The sequence below is a fragment of the Mobula birostris genome, chromosome 10, assembly GCF_030028105.1.
Source record: "Mobula birostris isolate sMobBir1 chromosome 10, sMobBir1.hap1, whole genome shotgun sequence".
NCBI lineage: Eukaryota > Metazoa > Chordata > Chondrichthyes > Myliobatiformes > Myliobatidae > Mobula > Mobula birostris.
Window position 1 is genome coordinate 20,956,580 of NC_092379.1, and position 21,399 is coordinate 20,977,978.

At 44.6% G+C, this 21,399-nt stretch overlaps 1 protein-coding gene across 1 annotated transcript in view; it reads right to left on the bottom strand.

Annotated features, from left to right (window-relative positions):
• Positions 1-21,399, bottom strand: part of LOC140203544 (uncharacterized) — a 281,956-nt gene that overhangs the window by 14,722 nt on the left and 245,835 nt on the right. The window contains exon 2 of the mRNA XM_072269600.1: positions 16-992. Within this exon, the coding sequence (XP_072125701.1) occupies positions 16-992 (977 nt within the window). The remainder of the gene's footprint in view (positions 1-15; positions 993-21,399) is intronic.

The window sequence follows — 21,399 nt, forward strand, 5'->3', positions numbered from 1 at the left end:
AAAGAGACATTTCACAGTTCTCCTGTCTGTGGACACCGGCTCCCTCCATCCCCCAGAATCAGAGTCAAATCCTTTCTGACTTTTAATTGTCCACAAAATGACATTTGCGCCCGGCAGTCCGAGTGAGGCTTCGGGGATATGACTCTGGGAAGCAGCAATGCGGAATTCGTGGAGACAGACTGCGCTGCAGACGCTCCTTTGTCGGGACCAGTTTCTGTTCAGCTCCCCATCACCGTGCTCCAGCCAGTTGTAGTCACAGTGATACACCGCCGTACGATAACCTCCGCCCCTCTCACTGTCTCCCAGTACAGTCACTCCTCTGTCAAACCGCACTGGAACACCAAAGTGCCTCTGATCATTAACGTTCCTCACAGCCCGACCATTTACTGTCACGTGTAGACGAAGGACCGACACCTGACCAGGTCGATCGGTGACCCCATTCCCACTCACGGCGCTTGGCTCCGAGCTGCCCTCTGAAGTGATCCGCTGAGCCTCTCGGTCCATCTGTCCAGCATCTCTTCTTGGGAATCCCCGCTGACAACCCGCCTTCCATTGCGTGGACGAGCGGATGCGGCCCAGAACGACCGGGATGCAGCTGTGTCGATCACTGCTGTCCTTTCCCTCAGCGCCCGAAGGACAGGCGCTCTCGCTGGGTTTGTGTCCCGCTCCAGTCCCGGTTTCTCTCAGTGTGTTATCTCTCGCACAATAATAGGTGGCCGTGTCGTCCAGTCTCAGGTTGTTCATTTGCAAATAGACGGTGCTGCTGTCCTTGGAAATAGTGAACCGGCTCTGGACTCCAGGCGCGTATTGCTTGCTCCCGCCACTCGTTACACGCCCCAGCCACTCCAGCCCTTTCCCGGAGACCTGTCTCACCCAGGCCATGTGGTAACTGCTGAGGCTGAACCCACTGACCGCACAGGTCAGTCTGTGGGACTGCCCGGGCTTTACCACCGCTGACTCGGGCTGTGTCAGCACGATGGCGGACCGCACGCCTGTCAATAAAAAAAGAGCAGAAATTAATAAGATGTTCCACCGGCAGAGATTCACAAACCCTCCGAGAAACAGCCGGTGCCGGGTGGCGACAAGCCCCAGGACACCCACCTGCCAGGCAAGACAGGAGGAGACAGAGATAAGGTACGACCCCCATCGCCCTGAGCACTGAGCTGGACTTGGACACTGTTGAGATCGGCGGCTTCAGCTCAGGCCGGCTTTGTCCGGAGCCGCAGTGAGCGCTGTTTAAATAGGGACGTGGGCTGTGAGTGAGAGAGGGAGCCGCGGTTTGAACAGGTTCTCACACACTGAAACCAGAGGCGCAGCTTCCTGTCCCCACCCACAGCAGCGATTTCAATTCCCCAAAAGATGTTTGTCTCTGCAACAGGCGGCAGGTCAGCGGCAGTGACCAGATCCGGATTAAAGATCGGTCACTCTCTGTTCGATTCATCAATTTCAGCGATGAACAGTTTGTGTAAACTGAAACACACAGAATCCCAGCAAGAGAGAATGAGAGACACCAATCAATAGACAGATATCCCTCTGAGAGACACCAGTCAGTGGACAGTTATCCCCCGAGACGCAGGGACTGAGAGACACCAGTCAGTGGACAAATATCCCGCTGAGAGACACCAGTCAATGGGCAGATATTCTCCTTAGAGACAGTCTGAGACTGTCTTTGCAGGAAAATGTATTAAACCAGGGGTCCCCAACCTTTTTTGCACTGCGGACCGGTTTAATATTGACAATATTCTTGCGGACCGGCCAACCCGGGGTGGGGGTGGGGGGTAGGGTTGCCAACGGACAAGAGTAGCAGTCAAATACGTTGTATTTACCCCAATTAAGACTACAATGGCCATGAAGCCTTGCGCGGGCACCTGTGTGCGCATGCGCAACTTGCATGTACGTGCCGATTTTTTCTAAAAATCGTTTTTGGCGATTCTGTTCGAAGCGGGGGAAGAGGCTGTTAATCACGACCGGAATATAGGTAGTAAGTGGCTAATACACTCAATTTCGTTTCTAAAAAGGTTTATCCAAAGCATTTAATATTAAACACACAGCACATATTTTCCTCGCATGAATATAGTGATAAGTCAATTATCAGGGGAGGAGGGGGAGCTTGAAGTAAGTGTTGAACGAACTTCCAGTAGAAGTGGTAGAGGCAGGTTCAATATTATCATTTAAAGAAAAAATGGATAGGTATATGGACTGGAAAGGAATGGAGGGTCGTGGGCTGAGTGCAGGTCGGTGGGACTAGGTGAGAGTAGCGTTCAGCACTGACTAGAAGGGCAGAGATGGCCCATTTCCGTGCTGTAATTGCTGTATGGTTATATAAGTCACTTATAATCAATAGCATCATAACATTTTAAGTAACGTTTGGATATTAAACACACAGCACACATTTTCCCGGTACGAACATATAAAATCATTGCAACACACCAATATCACTGAATCAGTGGGAGCCCTGGGCTTGTTTTCCTGCAACAACACGGTCCTATCGAAGGGTCACACATCAAAGTTGCTGGTGAACGCAGCAGGCCAGGCAGCATCTCTAGGAACAGGTACAGTCGACATTTCAGGCCGAAACCCTTCGTCAGGACTAACTGAAGGAAGAGTGAGTAAGAGATTTGAAAGTTGGAGGGGGAGGGGGAGATCCAAAATGATAGGAGAAGACAGGAGGGGGAAGGATGGAGCCAAGAACTGGACAGGTGATTGGCAACAGGGATACGAGAGGATCATGGGACAGGAGGTCCGGGAAGAAAGACAAGGGGGCGGGAACCCAGAGGATGGGCAAGGGGTATATTCAGAGGGACAGAGGGAGAAACAGGGGAGTGAGAGAAAGAATGTGTGTATAAAAATAAATAACAGATGGGGTATGAGGGGGAGGTGGGGCATTAGTGGAAGTTAGAGAAGTCGATGTTCATGCCATCAGGTTGGAGGCTACCCAGACGGAATATAAGGTGTTGTTCCTCCAATCTGAGTGTGGCTTCATCTTTACAGTAGAGGAGGCCGTAGATAGACATGTTAGAATGGGAATGGGATGTGGAATTAAAATGTGTGGCCACTGGGAGATCCTGCTTTCTCTGGCGGACAGAGCGTAGATGTTCAGCAAAGCAGTCTCCCAGTCTGCGTCGGGTCTCGCCAATATATAAAAGGCCACATCGGGAGCACCGGACACAGTATATCACCCCAGCCGACTCACAGGTGAAGTGTCGCCTCACCTGGAAGGACTGTTTGGGGCCCTGAATGGTGGTAAGGGAGGAAGTGTAAGGGCATGTGTAGCACTTGTTCCGCTTACACGGATAAGTGCCAGGAGGGAGATCAGTGGGGAGGGATGGAGGGGACGAATGGACAAGGGGGTCGCGTAGGGAGCGATCCCTGAGGAAAGCAGAGAGAGGGGTGGAGGGAAAGATGTGCTTAGTGGTGGGATCCCGTTGGAGGTGGCGGAAGTTACGGAGAATAATATGTTGGACTCGGAGGCTGGTGGGGTGGTAGGTGAGGACCAGGGGAACCCTATTCCTAGTGGGGTGGCGGGAGGATGGAGTGAGAGCAGATGTACGTGAAATGGGGGAGATGCGTTTAAGAGCAGAGTTGTTAGTGGAGGAAGGGAAGCCCCTTTCTTTAAAAAAGGAGGACATCTCCCTCATCCTAGAATGAAAAGCCTCATCCTGAGAGCAGATGCGGCGGAGACGGAGGAATTGCGAGAAGGGGATGGCGTTTTTCCAAGAGACAGGGTGAGAAGAGGAACAGTCCAGATAGCTGTGAGAGTCAGTAGGCTTATAGTAGACATCAGTGGATAAACTGTTTCCAGAGACAGAGACAGAAAGATCTAGAAAGGAGAGGGAGGTGTCGGAAATGGACCAGGTAAACTTGAGGGCAGGGTGAAAGTTGGAGGCAAAGTTAATAAAGTCAACGAGCTCTGCATGCGTGTTTTAGCTCCAGGTACGGTCACCCATGCCAAGCAGGTCAAAGGGTAGAGGCCAGTCTAAGAGCGGTCCACTGTTCATCCAGGTTCTGAGTTTTCAGTCAGGGTTCATGAACCTGACTCATAAAAAAGAAAAATTGTAATTGTTATGTGCTCCCTATCGTGCCAGCTTCCAGGATTTAGACACTGCAACTCTCCGGAGTACAGATAGCTGGATGCAGCCCATTTAAGGTTCAGGATGATCCCACTAATTGGCAGTCATGTTTTGGGCACCAATAATTGAGTATTTAAAGAACACCTGAACTGATGTTTGGTGCTCAATCGTAAGCCCTACTCGTGATATCGTTTAGCGTTTGTTTTGGGCTCAGTTCTTGATCCAGTTTGATACCATGTCTTGATCTTTGCTTCGAATCTCTAGCATTTGGGTCAAGGACTCTCTTCATAGTTACAGAAACGGCAAAGAAGATTCTTTCTACATCTGAGTGCAATGGTATTCCCTCTGTCACAACCACGGATTCGACAGCACAGTCGGTACTACAATTGTGCTTGTGAAGATTCACGTGTTAGCTCATTATTATTCAATTGTGATAGTATTTAACTCCATACTTGTTGTCATAGTGTTCCTTGAGACTTCCACACAGCAATGTTTCGCTGCCTGTCTGCTTTCCGCCTTGCCTGAGAAATTGGACTGTTAAGTCAACTGACTCTGAAGACTAGTGGTATTCATTTTTTTTTATATTTAGTTGTTCATCTCAGCCACAGTGTAGTTAGAGTTTTAGTTAACGGCCCTGTATGGCCTAGCTTTCATTGTTTTCTTTCTCCTATTGACCCGCATCAGTGTCTCTCACTCTGCCTTTGGGCCATATTGGAAACTGGTGACACCCTAGTCACCATCCGGGACTTGCATGGCTGAAAGTAGTGAAAACTGAGAGTAGTGAAAACGATGGGCATGGTGAAAGGAGCCGTGAACTTTGCCAAGACCATGACCAAAAATGTTTTTTAGAATGTACGAACCGTATACAAAATTTACACAAATAACCACATTAATGTGTCATTACAGCCAACATACACTGGGGTCAGTGAAAGCAGATGGACAGGGTCTGGAAGACTGAAGGCAGCAACTGGTGAAACAGTTTTATATTCAGGGAAGGAGGATGGTCAGCGTCATGATGGTGTCGCTGTCATTTTGAAGAAAGGCATTGAGAAGTGCCCGCTGGAGTGAAAACCAATCAACAGTCGGCTGGTGAGAGTCAGGCTGAGAGTGAAGCAAGTGAACATGACTGTGATCCAGTGCTATACTCCAAATGACAGAGTGACATTGAAGAAAAGGACATCTTTTACAAACAGCGGATGTGGAATTAACATCACGCATGACATAATCATCACCATCATTGGAGATCTAAGTGGCAAAGTGAGAAATAACAATCACACTTCACTAGGGTCATGGGTACATAAGGATGTATAACAATCAATAACAATAGTGAAGGTCTGGTGGAATGCTGTGCCTTGAACAATCTGGTCACAGGAGGGACCCTCTTTCCAGACCATGAACTCCACAAACTGACGTGGTGCTCACCCAATGGACAATGCAAGATCCAGATTGACCATTTGATGACAAATGATACGAGGAATCAATCCTTGCAGAGTGTAAAAGTGAAGAGATGAGCAGATATAGGAAGTAATCACCACCTTGCTGTAGCAGTGATGAAACTCATGCTGAGAAACACTGGGACCAGAGAACAGGTACAAAGAGACTTTGATGTTGAAAATCTCAAGGACACCAGTATGAGATCTACCATCACCATTCAACTTAAGAACAGATTTCAGGCCTTGGCAAGGATGTGTCAGTAGACAAGGTCAACAGAATGTGGACACAGATTGTGTCAGCATTCGAGGAGATCAGCGAGGCTTGTCTACATTACAGAGCTGGAAAGAAAAACAAAGAATGGATACAGCAGGAAACATGGACAGTCTTAGAAGAAAGATAGAAAATTAGGAAGGAAGTGTTCAATGCAACGTCAACATGAATTAAGGTGAAATTTCAATTGGCATTCACTGAAGAAAGTAAGAAATTGAAGAGCTTCTAAGAATGGATAAGGGGGTCTACATGGAAGACCTTGCATGCTGGCCACAGCAGCAACCTGTCGAGGTGATCAGCAAAATATGCATAAGATTTCAAAATTGGTATGCAGTAAGTTCCAAGCCAGATCCAGTAGCCCCACGAGAGGTAAGAACGGTCTGCTTTTGACAAGAGCACGAAGCACGATGGACAGGGTATTTCAGAGATTTACTGAGTAGACACAGAGGACCTTGAAATCAGTGCAGATCCACCCAAGAAAGAAGAGATTGTTACTGTGATTAAATCATTAAGAAACAGCAAAGCTCCAGAACTTGACAGTTTGAAAGCCGAACTGTTCAAAGCCGAGCCAAAAGTTGCAGCAGTCATCCTGCAACCACTGTTTACTATAATCTGGGAATGGGGACAAGTGTCCACGGACTGGACAAAGGGAGTTAGGATCCCCAAGAAAGGAGCACTAAGTGATTGCAACAACTGGTGTAGCATCACAATTTTGTCTCACCAAAGTCATTGTCCAAAGGATTACAGATGCTGTAGATGTGTGTTTGAAGGTTGGCTTCGGGAAGAATAGAGGCTCTGTCAACTGGATCTTCATGCTGCATAACATCATAGAGCAATGCACAGAGTGACAGAGACAACGATACATAAATTTCGTAGACCTTGAAAAGGCTTTTGATAGCATTCACCGGGAGAACCTCTGCTAAATTCTCAGATCATATGGGATCCCTTCCAAAATTGTCCAGCGTATCTTGAGTTTGTATGCTAATTTCACATTTGGAGCAGGTAAAGTGCTAGTCATTGCATTACAGGAACGATGTGGATGCTTTGGAGAGGGTGAAGAGTCCATTCAGTAGAGTGTTGTTTGGATTGGAGCATATGAGCTGTTAGGAGAGGTTGGATAAACTTGGACTGTTTTTGCTGGAGCGTTGGAGACTGGAATGGACTGACAGAAGTATGTAAATTTATGAGGAGCAGAGATAGTCACAGACTTTTTCTAGAGTAGAAATCTGAAATGCCAGAAGGCAGAGGTTTTATATGAGAGGGGAAAAGTATAAATGAGATTTATGAGGCAAAATTGTGGTTGAGATCTGGAATATGTTGCCAGAGGAACTGATAGCAAGAGATAAGACAACAAGATTGATCAATGAAAAATAAAGTGGTCCCAGCAAAACCTCAACTAGTTACTGGTGATTAGGTTATTTGCCACTTTCCTGCACTGTTGACTCAGGCTCCCATCACTTTTCTGAACATTGTCTAGACGAATTGGACCATTATTGTCTAATTAGATTTGTCCTGTATTTTGAGAGTGGACATACTGGACACCTTTTCCCATTTTTGTGCAGATGTCAGTGTTGTTTCTGTACTGGAGCAGTTTAGTTGGAACCATCAGTATAATGGCATTGAGCCAGAGCACAAATTTCCTGTTTGCAGCGTAAATAAGTACCACCTTCAATCTGAGCCGATCTCAGTGTTTTTCTTCTCCAGAGAACCCAATATTTAAGTTTGGTTCAAGTCAGCTTTATATTGTTACTTCCCAGAGGACAGAAGTCTCCATACTTGCATGGACCCCTTCTCCCTTCAGACTTTCAGTCCCATTACTCAATCCTATTTTTAGTAATACAAGAATTGTTTATTGGTATTGGTCCCTGAACTGAAAAAATATTCCCATGCCTTGAGCAGAGAGCTTATTCTTTTTAGTAAGCCTATTTCCTCTGGAAGGCCCCCTGTTCAGCTTAAGTCAAACCACATCTCCTACAGGAAACTGAGAAGGAAATATCCCCTATATCAATGGCCAGTTTCACCCACCTGTCAATAGTGAAAATATGAAATGTGTTTCTGGTAAATCAACAGCTGCACACAGAGATTCTGTTCAAATTTATTGCATACACTGTGTCAGAAGGAGGTTGATCAGCCCTCCAGTCTATTCCCTCTTAATATGACCTGTGTCCGAGCTCCATTTACCCACCTTGGCTCCACATATTTTAATAATTGAACTCAAACAAAATTCTATTAAGTTTGAAGTTTCAACTGACACTTCCCACCCCGCCGCCCCAGTCTTGGCCACTTCCCAGGGAGAGTTCCAGATTTCCAATGCCCTGTGTATCCTGAAGTAACGGATTCTTTGTGTTATTCTTCTGCACCATTGTTGAATGTTATTAAACTCCCAATTACACTGGCCTTCAATTTTCCACACTTCAGGGAACAGGAGACCAGACCTAATATTCTATCCCAGGCCCAGTAGCACTTCACTGTGCCTCGTCCACACACCACCTCTCCAAGGAAAACACTTCCTGAGGGGTGATGCCAGGAATCACAGCCAGTGCTCCAGATGTGGTCTAATCGGATCCCTACCCTGTAGCAGTGAAATATCCACCCCTCTGTATTCCTGTTTTCCCCACAAACTGCAGCGCATTGAGACTTTGAGCTTTAATTCATCCTTCGGATTTAATTAAACCTGCCAGTGGTCTCTTATCCAAAGTAAACCTTCCACATTCCCTCTCTGGCAACTAGGATTAGTTATTCCCCTATGGAATCTGTGTCAGTCAGCTGACACAGCAGAAACAAGACCTCTCTTGAAACACGAGCTCACCAAACAACAACCTCTGCGACTGTGGGCAGTTTACCTCCTTATGTTTCTCACCACACCTGAGTATTTTCATATGTACCTGTCTCGACCTACCATTGGCTTGTATTCATTACAGATTGTTTAAAACTTCCTATACTTACAGCTGTAAGTTAAAAATCTCACAGCTGGCTTTCCTAATCCAGATCCCACTGCCTCTTTGTCCCATTTTGAACTGAGATATGGGACATGTTCCACTCTACTCTCTCTACACTCATGACTGTGTGGCTCGGCACAGCTCAAATGCCATCTTCACATTTGTCTGCTGTTGGCAAAATCTCAGATGGTGACAAGGAGGGGTACAGAAGTGAGATCGATTGGCTGGTTGAGTGGTGTCATAATAATGACGTTCACTCAATGTCAGTAAAAATAATGAATTGATTGCGGCCATCAGGAAGGGAATGTGGGGGGACACACACCAGGTATCATTGAGGGATCAGCAGTGGAAAGGGTGAGCAGTTTCAAATTCCTGGCTGTCAACATCGCTAAAGATCTATCCTGGGTCCAACTTATTGATGAAATGACAAAGAAAGAACATTAGAGGTTAAATTTCATTAGGAGTTTGAGATGACTTGGTGTTTTACCAAATACTCTAGCAAATTTCTACAGATGTACCATGGAGAGCATTGGATGTGGTTGCCTCACCGTCTGGTACAGACAGGCTACTGCACAGGATCAGAAAAAGCTGCAGGGAGTTGCAAACTCAGCCAGCTCCATCACGGGCACCATCTTCCCCAGCACTGAGGACATCTTCAAAAGGCAATGCCTCAAAAAGCCACATCCATCATTAAAGACCCACATCATACCGGACATGTTCTCCTCTTATTACTACCATCAGAGAGGAGGTACAGGAGCCTGGAGACACACACTCAACATTTCAGGAACAGCTTCTTCTCCTCTGCCATCAGATTCCTGAACAGACAATGAACCAACTTATGACCACTACCTCCTATTTTTGCTCTCGATTTGCATGAGTTATATATACATGTATCTCATTGTAATCTATGGTTTTTTATGTGTTGCACTGTACTGCTGCCACAACACAACAAATTTCACAGCATATGTCAGTGATATTAAACCTGCTTCTGATACTGATGGGAGTGAAGGCAGTAACTAGTTGAGTCTGACGATCTGATATATCTGACCGTAGGTGACCGGTCTGGGCCCAACTGCTACCGCTGGGAAACAACAGTCCCTGAGAAAGAGTTTGGAATTGGGTGATGGACAGAAAAATGAATGGAAAATAAAGTGAAGGAGGAAGAGATAAGAGACATGAAATGGGACAGCATGAAATGGGGAGGAAGTGATGAGAGAGGTGACAGAAAGGGCAAAGAGGAAATGAGAGAGAAATGACATGGATATGCAGTCAGTGAGGGGGAACAGGAGAGTAAAAGTCCCAGGAAGAGATAAAGAGAGTAGGAGAGGAACATGGTGAAGGAAAGGAAACTCAACAGATTTTGTTTCTCTCCCGTGACTCTGGTAGGACACAGAGTTAAATGAAACATACAGCACAGGAGCAGATTCTGACCAATTATTTCATGGCATTGTTAATTTTCTGCATGAACCTCCAGTCACTCGATCTTTGTGCAACTGGGTTAACTTCTTCTGTTTCCTTTCCTCACATTCACTTCTGTGGGAGAGATCCACAATCTCTGGATAAATAATCCAAATTGGATGATCAGTGATTATTTACAATAGTTTTAATTCCCTGAAGTCTGAACCATCCTTCTCCTCCACCCTATCTGTGATGTGAAAATATGCTTTACCCTTCTAACTTCTCATGGCCCTCCTTTCCAGGGTGTACTTTGTATCTCCCCCTCCCCCCCACTTTCAAATCTCTTATTAACTCTTCCTTCAGTTAGTCCTGACGAAGGGTCTCGGCCTGAAACGTCGACTCTTCCTAGTGATGCTACCTGGCCTGCTGCATTCACCAGCAACTTTAATGTGTGTTGCTTGAATTTCCAGCATCTGCAGAATTCCTGCTGTTTGCGCTTTGAAGCTGAACTGTTTGAAGTTTGATGGACAGGTGATACCCCAGCAGGGGGATAAAAAGAGCAGGTTCGCTAAGGCATTGGACACCATGAGACCACAAGACAATGAGACCCTGGAACGAACGGTGTGCCCCCATAAGTGATGGGAGTTTGGACGTCCAGTTCGTGGGAACCGACCATAGGCTCACAGGGTGTAAAGGTACGATCGGTGGGAACCTGGTGTGTGTGTCCACCCTTGCTTGGGTGGTGGGTTCACAGCGGAAGAACGATCGTATCTGGAATGGAGGGGTCACAGTTGGTGACCACGGCAGGATAGAAGACATCAAAGGTCTGCCTGAACCAAATTGCAATCCCCCCCCCTCTCTCTCTCTCTCTCCAACGGTACAACAGCGATTACTGCGAACTGCACTAAGCTGAAATGAACTCTGCATCACTGTAAGACTGATCATTTTACCCCTAGACTGCAATAGAGCTTGGTTGATTCCTATTACCCTAGTTTTGTGTATAGGTGTGTATTATCATTGCTAACCTGTTACATTTATATCCCTACGATTAGAGTACTGTATTATTTGTTTCTTTAATAAAACTTTATTAGTACCTAGTAATCCAGACTCCAACGAGTGTTCCATTTCTGATGGTTTGGCAACCCAATTACGGGGTACGTAACAGAGGAAATGAGAGGGAAATGATGTGGATATGCAGTGAGTGTGGAGGAGCAGGAGAGTGAAAGTCCCAGGAAGAGATAAAGAGAGTGGGAGAGGAACATGGTGAAGGAAAGGAAACCCTATAAATTTTGTTTCTCTCTTGTGACTGGTACTACACAGACTTAAACGAAACGTACAGTACAGGAGCTGATTCAGACCAATTATTTCATGCCATTGTTTATTTTCTGCAGGAACCTTCAGTCACTCCATCTTTGTGCAACTGGGTTAATTTCTCTTTCTGTTCCCTTTCCCCACATTCACTTCTGTGGGAGAGATCCACTTTCTCCCAACCCTCTGGATAAATAATACAAAATGGATGATTAGTGATCATTTGCAATAGTTTTAATCCCCCTGAAGACTGAACCACCTTTCTCTTCCATCATATCAGGTATTTTTATCATCTGTGATGTGGAAATATGCTTTACCCTTCAACCTTCTCATGACCCTCCTATCCAGGGTATATTTGAGCATAAACCATTCATGTATTACTAATGAGGTCAAAAATGTCTTCCTGTTTTCACAGGAAAGAGCCCTAAAGTTGAATCCAGTACATTCCAGCATCAAGGAATGGGAGAATTTCATGGGACTGGGTAAGAGGAGAGTACAGATTGCTTTTTGTCCAAGTTAAAGCATAGGTTTCATGCCTGTATTAAGCTAGGTGAAACTTCAAGTCTGCGATGGTTGGTCTGTGTATGCTGGAGAGTTATCACTCCTGTGTATTTGAGGCTCCTGATTCTTATGGTGTTCCTCATCAATTGAACTGGTGGATCTCCATCCCATTGGCTCAAGGTCACCTGACCTACCTGAGTCACCTTCTTACTGGTTACCGGTTAAATGAAGTGACCCAGATGGAGTCAAATGAGGTAACAGATGGCTTCTTTGGCAGGTCTGTCATTTTACATAATAAGTAGCTACTCCTCCAAGAATGGTTTCAGATTCAGTAGGTCATTACCTTAAGTTCCTTTCATCCAAATTCAATTGCTTTGACTATCCCAGAGTAACAATCAGTTCAGAGTCCACATAATGGGCGGAGAAAAAGACAACTGGTTTGTCTGCTTCCCCTATCCTTGATGAGACTGTAGTTTCTTCTGGAAACCAGGGTCGACCGTCAGAGTCATTTTTCCAGTGCAAAATGTCATGTTCAAAAGGACAAAGATTTAAGCTGAGGGGTATAACATTTAAAGGAGATTTGTGGGTTGTAGTTATTACACACAGAGTGATAGGTGCCTGGAATGCACTGGCAGGAGTGGGGTGAATCAGCATGATAGGACAGTTGAGATACATTTGAAAAAGCACATGACCATTCAGGATACGGAGGGATATGGATTCTGTGCAGATAGTTCGGTTTAGATTAATTTGGTGTTGTGGTTGTCACAGTCATCATGGGCTGAAGGGCCTGTTTCTGTGCTGTACTGTTCTGTGTTGTAGGTTTACTTGAAGCTCAGTAACTATTTGTTATTAATAGCTGACAGATGTCTGAAACTCTGTGATAACATTAACACTCAGTCCTTACACTTCCTGTCAGGTTTAATTTGAGCAGGGGGCCCTCCCAGTGGAGCTGTGTTACTAAAAAGAATAAACACACTGCTTTACATATGGAAATACAATGCTAACATTGTGCTTTGCACCAACCAACAAGTTCACGTTTACCACACAGAATGAGACAAAATGAATCAAAACCAAAGGGCAAAATATGCAGAGACAGCAAGACCCTCTCCTCGTTACAGAGCATTTGTCACATGTCAGAAACAGGCTCACTGTAATGATGATTGACTGTTACTGATTGATTTATTGATTATGTAATGGGAATGGGCAGTTCAAATGTACGTACACCTGCATTTTATGTTCTGAAGCAGTTGGGAGACTCCCACCAACAACTGAAAGTGTGTTTGCTCAGACTGAGCACAGAAGTCCATCCTGATGACTGTAGTTCAGGTGATCAGATAATTGTGAATTGGCAGCAATAAAGTGGAAAAGAAGGAGAATCTAAAAGATGCCACGACTGCCTTGTCAACATTACATCACTGGGCAGAATCCCGGTGTGACATGCTGGAGCTGATGTTTATTGATGAGAACAAGTGCGCATGCACCGATCGTGCATGCAGCCTGGTACAGCCGTTCTGATCTATTCCTACTTTCTTCTTCTTACTTTTTAACTTACGTTATTTTTTGTATTTTTTTTCTCACGGTAACACGTCGAAGCTGCACCCTCTCTAACATGCTGGTAGAGAGAGTTTTATTTGGGTTTTTTTTAGCGCTGGAAATGGGTACATCCCGACACGCGGGACAAAAGCAAGGTCGCATTGTGTATTCCAGGGACCAGCTAATGCCGGGCGGTTTAGCGAGCAGAGCGGCGGACACCCCTGCTGAAATCCGGAGGAAAACACACAGAGGATGCAGAGGGGATTCACAAAGTTGAAGAAAAAAGACCGGGTCGTGACAACAGAGACTTATCGAGAAGAGGAGTTGGGTGGGTAATACCGTTCCAGCTGACCGGAAGTGCACTGAGAGCGGTAAGCGTAAAGGAGTTGGGTGCTTACTGATCTGGTTAACAACAGATGGTGCATTCCGGGTCATATTATGATCGAGGAACGTGTTTGTAGACCGGATTTTGAACTTTTTACTGTTGGACTTCGGCCACATTCCACCATGATACAATACTTGGCAGCACGGGAGGTCGTTCCTGCCTATGTCCATTGAACGAGCAGCTTCTCCCGTGGAGGGTCAGACACCCTGAGCCAATAGACTGGTCCTGGACTTATTTTCCATCTGGCATAGTTTGCATTTTGTTGTTTGATTGTTGGGGTCATTTGTATTGCTATACTTACACTCTATTCTTGGTTGGTGCGGCTGTAAGGAACCAAATTTCCCTCGGGATTAATAAAGTATATCTATCTATCTATCAAAGGCTGCCCAGTGACTGAAACAGCAACACCGACCACAATCACTGTGGATCACTGTGGGAACTGGGGGTTATCACTGGCCTGGAAGCTCCCAGGCCCGGAAGATCAAGGATAACAAATTTACGTATTCAGAGAGAATCAATAATCTGTCATTAAATTGTCATTGAAACATTGTCAGCTGATGAGATCTGCAAGTATAGATATCTACTAATCCTTTCTTTCTGGCATTTGGACAGTAAAATGTGTAATTTTACTCTTGAAAGAGCCTTAAGCCAGTAGCCTACTGTTTGATTTTAGTGTTCACCTTGAATAAAATAACATCACCTGAACTGGATTTGAGTTTCTTTAAACTCTCAATCACATCTGGTAAGAACAGATTGATAGATCTCACAATGTCTGTAAATAACTGTCCGCAGGAAGGTACTACCTTATTATTTTGGGATTTTTTTCCCCTTTCAGATGTTGGATTGGACTATATAATTGTTATTTTCATGTAGTTTAATTTTCTTATGCTTGTTCGCTTTTAAATAATTACCTATATACATGTAATTGTTCAGTAGTTTGCTATTGCCTTTGTATCTTCTGGAAACTGCCATTTTCAGTGGCAGGTATCATTTTGCTCAAATAAGGACTATCTCATTGGTTAATTTAAGCACTGGATTTGAATAGAATGTCTGCTACCAGTATTCAGCCATCATAAGCAATAGGTTTTCATGCACCTTCTTGACTTCTGAAGTACTTTGGGTTGCAAAAACATCAGGATCCAACACAAGTTTAAGTTTTGATCAACAAATCCATCAGACAGGCTGGGGAACCCAGCATTTGCGGCGGCATGGTATTGTAGTGGCTAGCAAAATGCTTTCCAGTGCAGGCGACCTAGGGTTCAATTCCTATCGCTACCTGTAAACAGTTTGTAATTTAGAAACGTGGAAACATAGAGAACCTGCAGAACAATCCAGGCCTTTCAGCCCACAATGCTGTGCCAAACATGTCCTTACTTTAGAAATTACCTAGGTTTACCCTTAGCCCTCTATTTTTCACGTTCCTATCTATTTTTCAATCTCCATGTACCTATCCAGGAATTTTTTAAGAGACCCTATCGTATCCGCCTCCACCACTGTCACTGGCAACCCATTCCACACACTCACCAACCTCTAGAGAAAAAAACTTCACCCTGACATCTCCTCTGTACCTGCTTCCAAGGACCTTAAAACTGTACATTCTCGTATTAGCCATTTCAGCCCTGGGAAAAGAAGCTTCGGACTATCCACACAATCAATGCCTCTCATCATCTTATACACCTCTATCAGGTCACCTCTCATCCTCCATCACGCAAGGAGAGAAAGCCAAGTTCAGTCAACCTATTCTCATAAGGCATGCTCCCCAATCCAGGCAACATCCTTATAAATCTCCTTTGCACCCTTTCTATAGTTTCCACATCTTTCCTGTAGTGAGGCGACCGGAACTGAGCATAGTACTCCAAATGGGGTCTGACCAGGGTCTTATATAGCTGAAATGTTACCTCTCAATCCCACAGTTGATGAAGGCCAATGCACCATATGTCTCCTTAACCACAGAGTCAAGCTGCGCAGTTGCTTTGACTGCGGACTCGGACCCCAAGATCCCTCTGATACTCCACACTGCCAAGAGTCTTACCATTAATTCTATATTCTGCCATCATATTTGTATACAAAAATGAACCACCTCACACTTATCTGGGTTGAACTACATCTGCCACTTCTCAGCCCAGTTGTATATCCTATCGATGTCCCGCTGTATCTTCTGACAGCCCTCCATACTATGCACAACACCCCCAACATTTGTGTCACCAGCAAATTTACTAACCCATCCCTCCACTTCCTCATACAGGTAATTTCTAGAGAAGACGTCCCACGACAGTTCCCTGAGGCACACCACTGGTCACCGACCTCCATGCAGAATATGACCTGTCTACAACCACACTTTGCCTTCTGTGGGCAAGCCAATTCTGAATCCACAAAGCAATGTCCCCTTGGATCCCATGCCTCCTTACTTTCTCAATAAGCCTTGCATGGGGTACCTAATCAAATGTCTTGCTGAAATCCATATACACCTCATCTACTGCTCTACCCTCATCAATGTGTTTAGTCACATCCTCAAAAAATTCATTCAGGCTCGTAAGGCACGACCTGCCTTTGACAAAGCCATGCTGACTATTCCTAATTATATTATGCCTCTCCAGATGTTCATAAATCCTGCCTCTCAGGATCTTCTCCAACAACTTACCAACCAGTGATGTAAGACTCACTGGTCTATAATTTCCTGGGCTATCTCTACTCCCTTTCTTGAATAAGGGAACAACATCTGCAACTGTCCATTCCTCCAGAACCTCTCCTGTATCCATTGGTGCTGCAAAAATCATCAGCAGAGGCTCAGTAATCTCCTCCCTTGCCTCCCACAGTAACCTGCGGTACATCTCGTCCAGTCCTGGTGACTTATCCAACTTTGTGCTTTCCAAAACCTCCAGCACAACCTGTTTTTTAATATCTATATGCTCAAGCTTTTCAGTCTGCTGTAAGTCATCCCCACAATCTCCAAGATCCATTTCCATACTGAATACTGAAGCAAAGCATTCATTAAATACCTTTGCTATCTCCTCCGGTTCCATACACTTTTCCACTGTCACGCTTGATTGGGCCTATTCTCTCATGTCTTATCCTCTTGCTCTTCACATACTTGTAGAAAGCCTTAGGGTTTTCCTTAATCCAGTCTACTAGGGCCTTCTCATGGCCCCTTCTGGCTCTCCTAATTTAATTCTTAAGGTCCTTCCGGCTAGCCTTATAATTTTCAAGATCTCTATCCTTATCTAGTTTTTTGAACCTTTCATAAGCTTTTCTTTTCTTGACGAGATTTACAACAGTCTTTGAACACCATGGTCCCAGTATCCTACTATCCTTTCCATGTCTCACCCGGAACGCACCTATGCAGAACGTCACATCATATATCCCCTGAACATTTGCCACATTTCTTCTGTACATTTCCCTGAGAACATCTATTCCCAATTTATGCTTCCAAGTACCTGCCTGATAGCCTCATATTTTCCCTAAATCCAATTAATTGCTTTCCTAACTTGTCTGTTCCTATTCCTCTTCAATGCTATGGTAAATGAGATAGAATAGTCATGACTACCTCCAAAATGCTCTCCCACTGAGAGATCTGACACCTGACCAAGTTCATTTCCCAATATCAGATCAAGTACAATTGGGTTTTTTAAGAGACTCCTGGACAGGTACATTGAGCTCAGAAAAATTAAGGGCTATGGGCGACCCTAGGTAATTTCTAAGGTAAGGACATGTTCAGCACAGCTTTGTGGGTTTTCTATGTTTCTAAGTACAGCCTCTCCTCTTGTAGGCTTATCTACATATTGTATCAAAAAACCTTCCTGAACACAGCTAACAAACTCCACCCCTTCTAAACACCTTGGTCTAGGGAGATGCCGATCAACATTTGGGAAATTGAAATCTCCCACCACAACAGCCCTGTTATTGCTACACCTTTTCAGAATCTGTCTCCCCATCTGCTTCTTAATGTCTCTGTTACAATTGGGTGGGCTATAAAAAGCACCCAGTGGAGTTATTGACCCCTCCCTGTTCCTAATGCCCACCACAGAGACTCGGTAGATAATCCCTCTATGACTTTTTCCTTTTCTGCAGCCGTGACACTATCTCTGATCAGCAGTGCACGCCCCCTCCTCCTTTGCCTCTGTCCCTGTCCTTTCTGGAACATCTAAAGCCTGGCACTCTAAGTAACCATTCCTGCCCCTGAAATATCCAGGTCTCTGTCATAGCCACAACATCATAGCTCCAAGTACTGATCCACGCTCTTAACTCATCCACTTTGTTCATAATACTCCTTTCATTAAATTAGACACATCTCAAGCCATTGATCTGAGCACATCCCCTCTCTATCACCTGCGTATCTTTCCTCTCACACTCCCTGAGAATGTGTGGGTTTCCGCCGGGTACTTCAGTTTCCACTGGTTGTTACTTTAATTGGGCATTGTAAATTGTCCTGTGATTAGACTCGGATAAAATCGGGATTCCTGGGCAGTGTGGCTCGAAGGGCCAGAAGGGCCTATTCCATGCTGTATGCCAATAAATAAATTAATTAAATAATTTACATATACTGTACTGATTTTTTTTTTAACCACGAATTCATTCTAAAATGATTCCTGAGTTTCCCCTCACCCTCCTCCATGTGGGAGTCCAGTCCTACTGTCAATTACTCTGTCTGAGGAGCTTCCTCAACAAAGTCCATGGATTCATTCTAATGAATTTAAACCTGCAGTACTGTGTCTTTCTCTTCCTCTTTAATTTAAATCCATCTTATGGATGTCATTTCCATTCCCTTCACTCTTCCATCGCTCTGTGTCTGATGTCTCAGTGAGTCAGTAAGTCGTGGTGTAAACCATTTCAGCACATCATCACGTTGGACTGAGGCATTGCTTCCAGATTCCTCCTCTGCCCAGATACTTCCTCACCTGCTACTCCCTCTCCTTCTATGACCTGACGTCTGATTTATGCTCCTGTGAAACACCTTCTGATGATTTCCCATATTAAAGCCACACTGTCAAGGCAAGTGGTTGCTTTTGGGTAAAATTGTCCAATTATTCTGCATTGCAGACCAACCATATCCACAAATGAGCCACAAAAGTTCTTGATGATGAACGGGGGCTGAGTCCCAAGGAAGTCACATTTTCTATTAGAATGTGCAAGAGCGCAGAAAATAAAATCAGAAAACAGTGAGACAGGCAGTGTCTGGGAAAGAACATCAATCACTGGGGATTCAGGTCTGCATTCCCCTTCAGATTGCAGTGGAGTCACACTTACCTCTTTTGATGTTTAACCCCGGGGACACTTACAAGGGCTTCTGTACCCGGACTGTACTGTTTCCTGTACAGATAGAAAGACACAGCACAGAAACAGACCCATCATCCCACCGAGTCTGTACTAACCATTAACCACTGTGCCTGCACTAACTATTAACCATTGATTCTGTATTAACATTAATCATTGAGTCTGTACTAACCATTAACCACCAATTCTGCATTAATCATTATTAACCACTGAATCTACACTAACTATTAACCACCTGGCCTATAATTTCCTTTCTTCTGTCTCTGTCTCTTCTTAAAAAGTGGAGTGACATTTGCAATTTTTCTTTCCTCCGGAATCATTTCTGAATCTAGTGATTGTTGAAAGATCATTACTAATACCTCCATAGTGTCTTCAGCCACACCTTTCAGAGCCCAGAGATGTCATCCATCATGTCCAGGTGACTTAACTACTTTCAGACTTTTCAGCATCCCAAGCACCTTCTCTTTACTAATAGAAATGACACTCACTTTGGACCCCTTACACTCTTGTATTTCTGATATTCTGATGCTGTACTCCACAGTGAAGACTGACACACAAAATATTTGCTGGGTTCACCTGCCATTTCTTTGTCACATATTGCTACCTCTCCAGCGTAATTTTCCAGTGGTCCAATATCCACTCCGGTCTCTCATTTACTTGATATATATTTTAAAAATTTGTCGTATCCTCTTTTATATTATTGGCTAGCTTACCTTTATATTTCATCTCTTCTCTCTTTGTATCTTTTTTTAGTTGCCTTCAAGTTTAAGTTCAAGTTTATTGTCATTCATCCGGGCATGAATACCCATCAATACAGACAAACAAAGCAGCATTTCTGTGGGGCCAAAGTGCAAATCATTGTACCAACAGTCACACACAGCACAAGCTACTAACCACCCTATCCACCTGTGTAGCTGCTTTCAAGGAGCTATGAACTTGGACCCCAAGATCTCTGTGCTCAGCAACACTATTAAGGACCTTGCATTTGCCCTACCAAGGGGCAGCACCTCACATTTATTGGATTAAACTCCATCTGCAATTTATCTGCCCATATCTGCAACTGATCTATATGGTGCAAAGTTCTTTGCCAGTCTTCTACATGATCAACAACTCCACAAATCTTGGTATCATCTGCATACTTACGAACCCAACCATCTACATTTTCATCCTGGTCATTTATATACATTACAACCAGCAGAGGTACCAGCTCAGATCCCTGCGGAACACCATTGATTACAGACCTCCAGCTTGAATATGTCCCTTTGACCACTACCCTCAGTCTTTTCTGCGCTAGCTAGTTCTGAATTGAAACACACAATTCGCCACGGAGCCCATGTATCCTAATCTTCTGGATTAGTCTCCAATGAGGGTCTTTGTCAAATGCGGACAACATCCACTGCTCTACCTGGATCAAAAAACTCAGTCAAGTTGATAAGGCATGACTTGCCCTGCACAAAACCATGCTGCTCTCCCTAGTTAGGCCATGGGTTTCCAAATGATCATATATCCTATCCCTAAGAATTTTCTCCAGCAATTTCCCTACAACTGATGTGAGACTCCCTGTTCTATAGTTGCCAGAATTTTCTTTTGCTCCCTCCTTAAATAGAGGAACAACATTAACTAATTGCCAGTCATCAGGGACCTTGCCTGTGCCTAGAGAGGAAACAAAGATACTGGTTAAGGACACAGCAATCTTGTCTCTTGCCTCCCTCAAAAACCTGGAGTAAATCCCATCAGGCCCTGGGGACTTATCCACCTGAATACTCATTAGGAGATCCTATGCTTCCTTCTCCTTAACCTCTAAACACCCTAACATATCTATGCACTAAGCTCTAATCTCCTGGTCCTCTGTGTCATTTTTCCTGGGAAATACTGAAGCAAAGTACTCACTATGTATCTCACTCACTTTCTCCACATCCAAGCAAATGTTCCCCTCTTTATCCTTGAGTAGCCCTACCTTCTCCCTAGTTATCCTCTTGTTCTTGATGTATGTGTAGAATACCTTGGGATTCAGCTTAATCCAATTTAACAATCTCCTGCAATGACCATACCTGTCCTTATCTATCACTATCCTGAAAGTTAAGGAGTTGTGGTCACTGTTCCCCAACTGCTCGTCCACAGAGAGGTTGATCACCTGGCCAGGTTCATTACCCAACACCAGGACCAGTACAGCTCCTCCTCTTGTTGGACCATCTACATATTGATTTATGAAACCCCTGTGGACACACTTAACTAATTCTGCCCCATCTAATCCCCTTGCACCAAGAGGTTTCCAGTTTATATTAGTGAA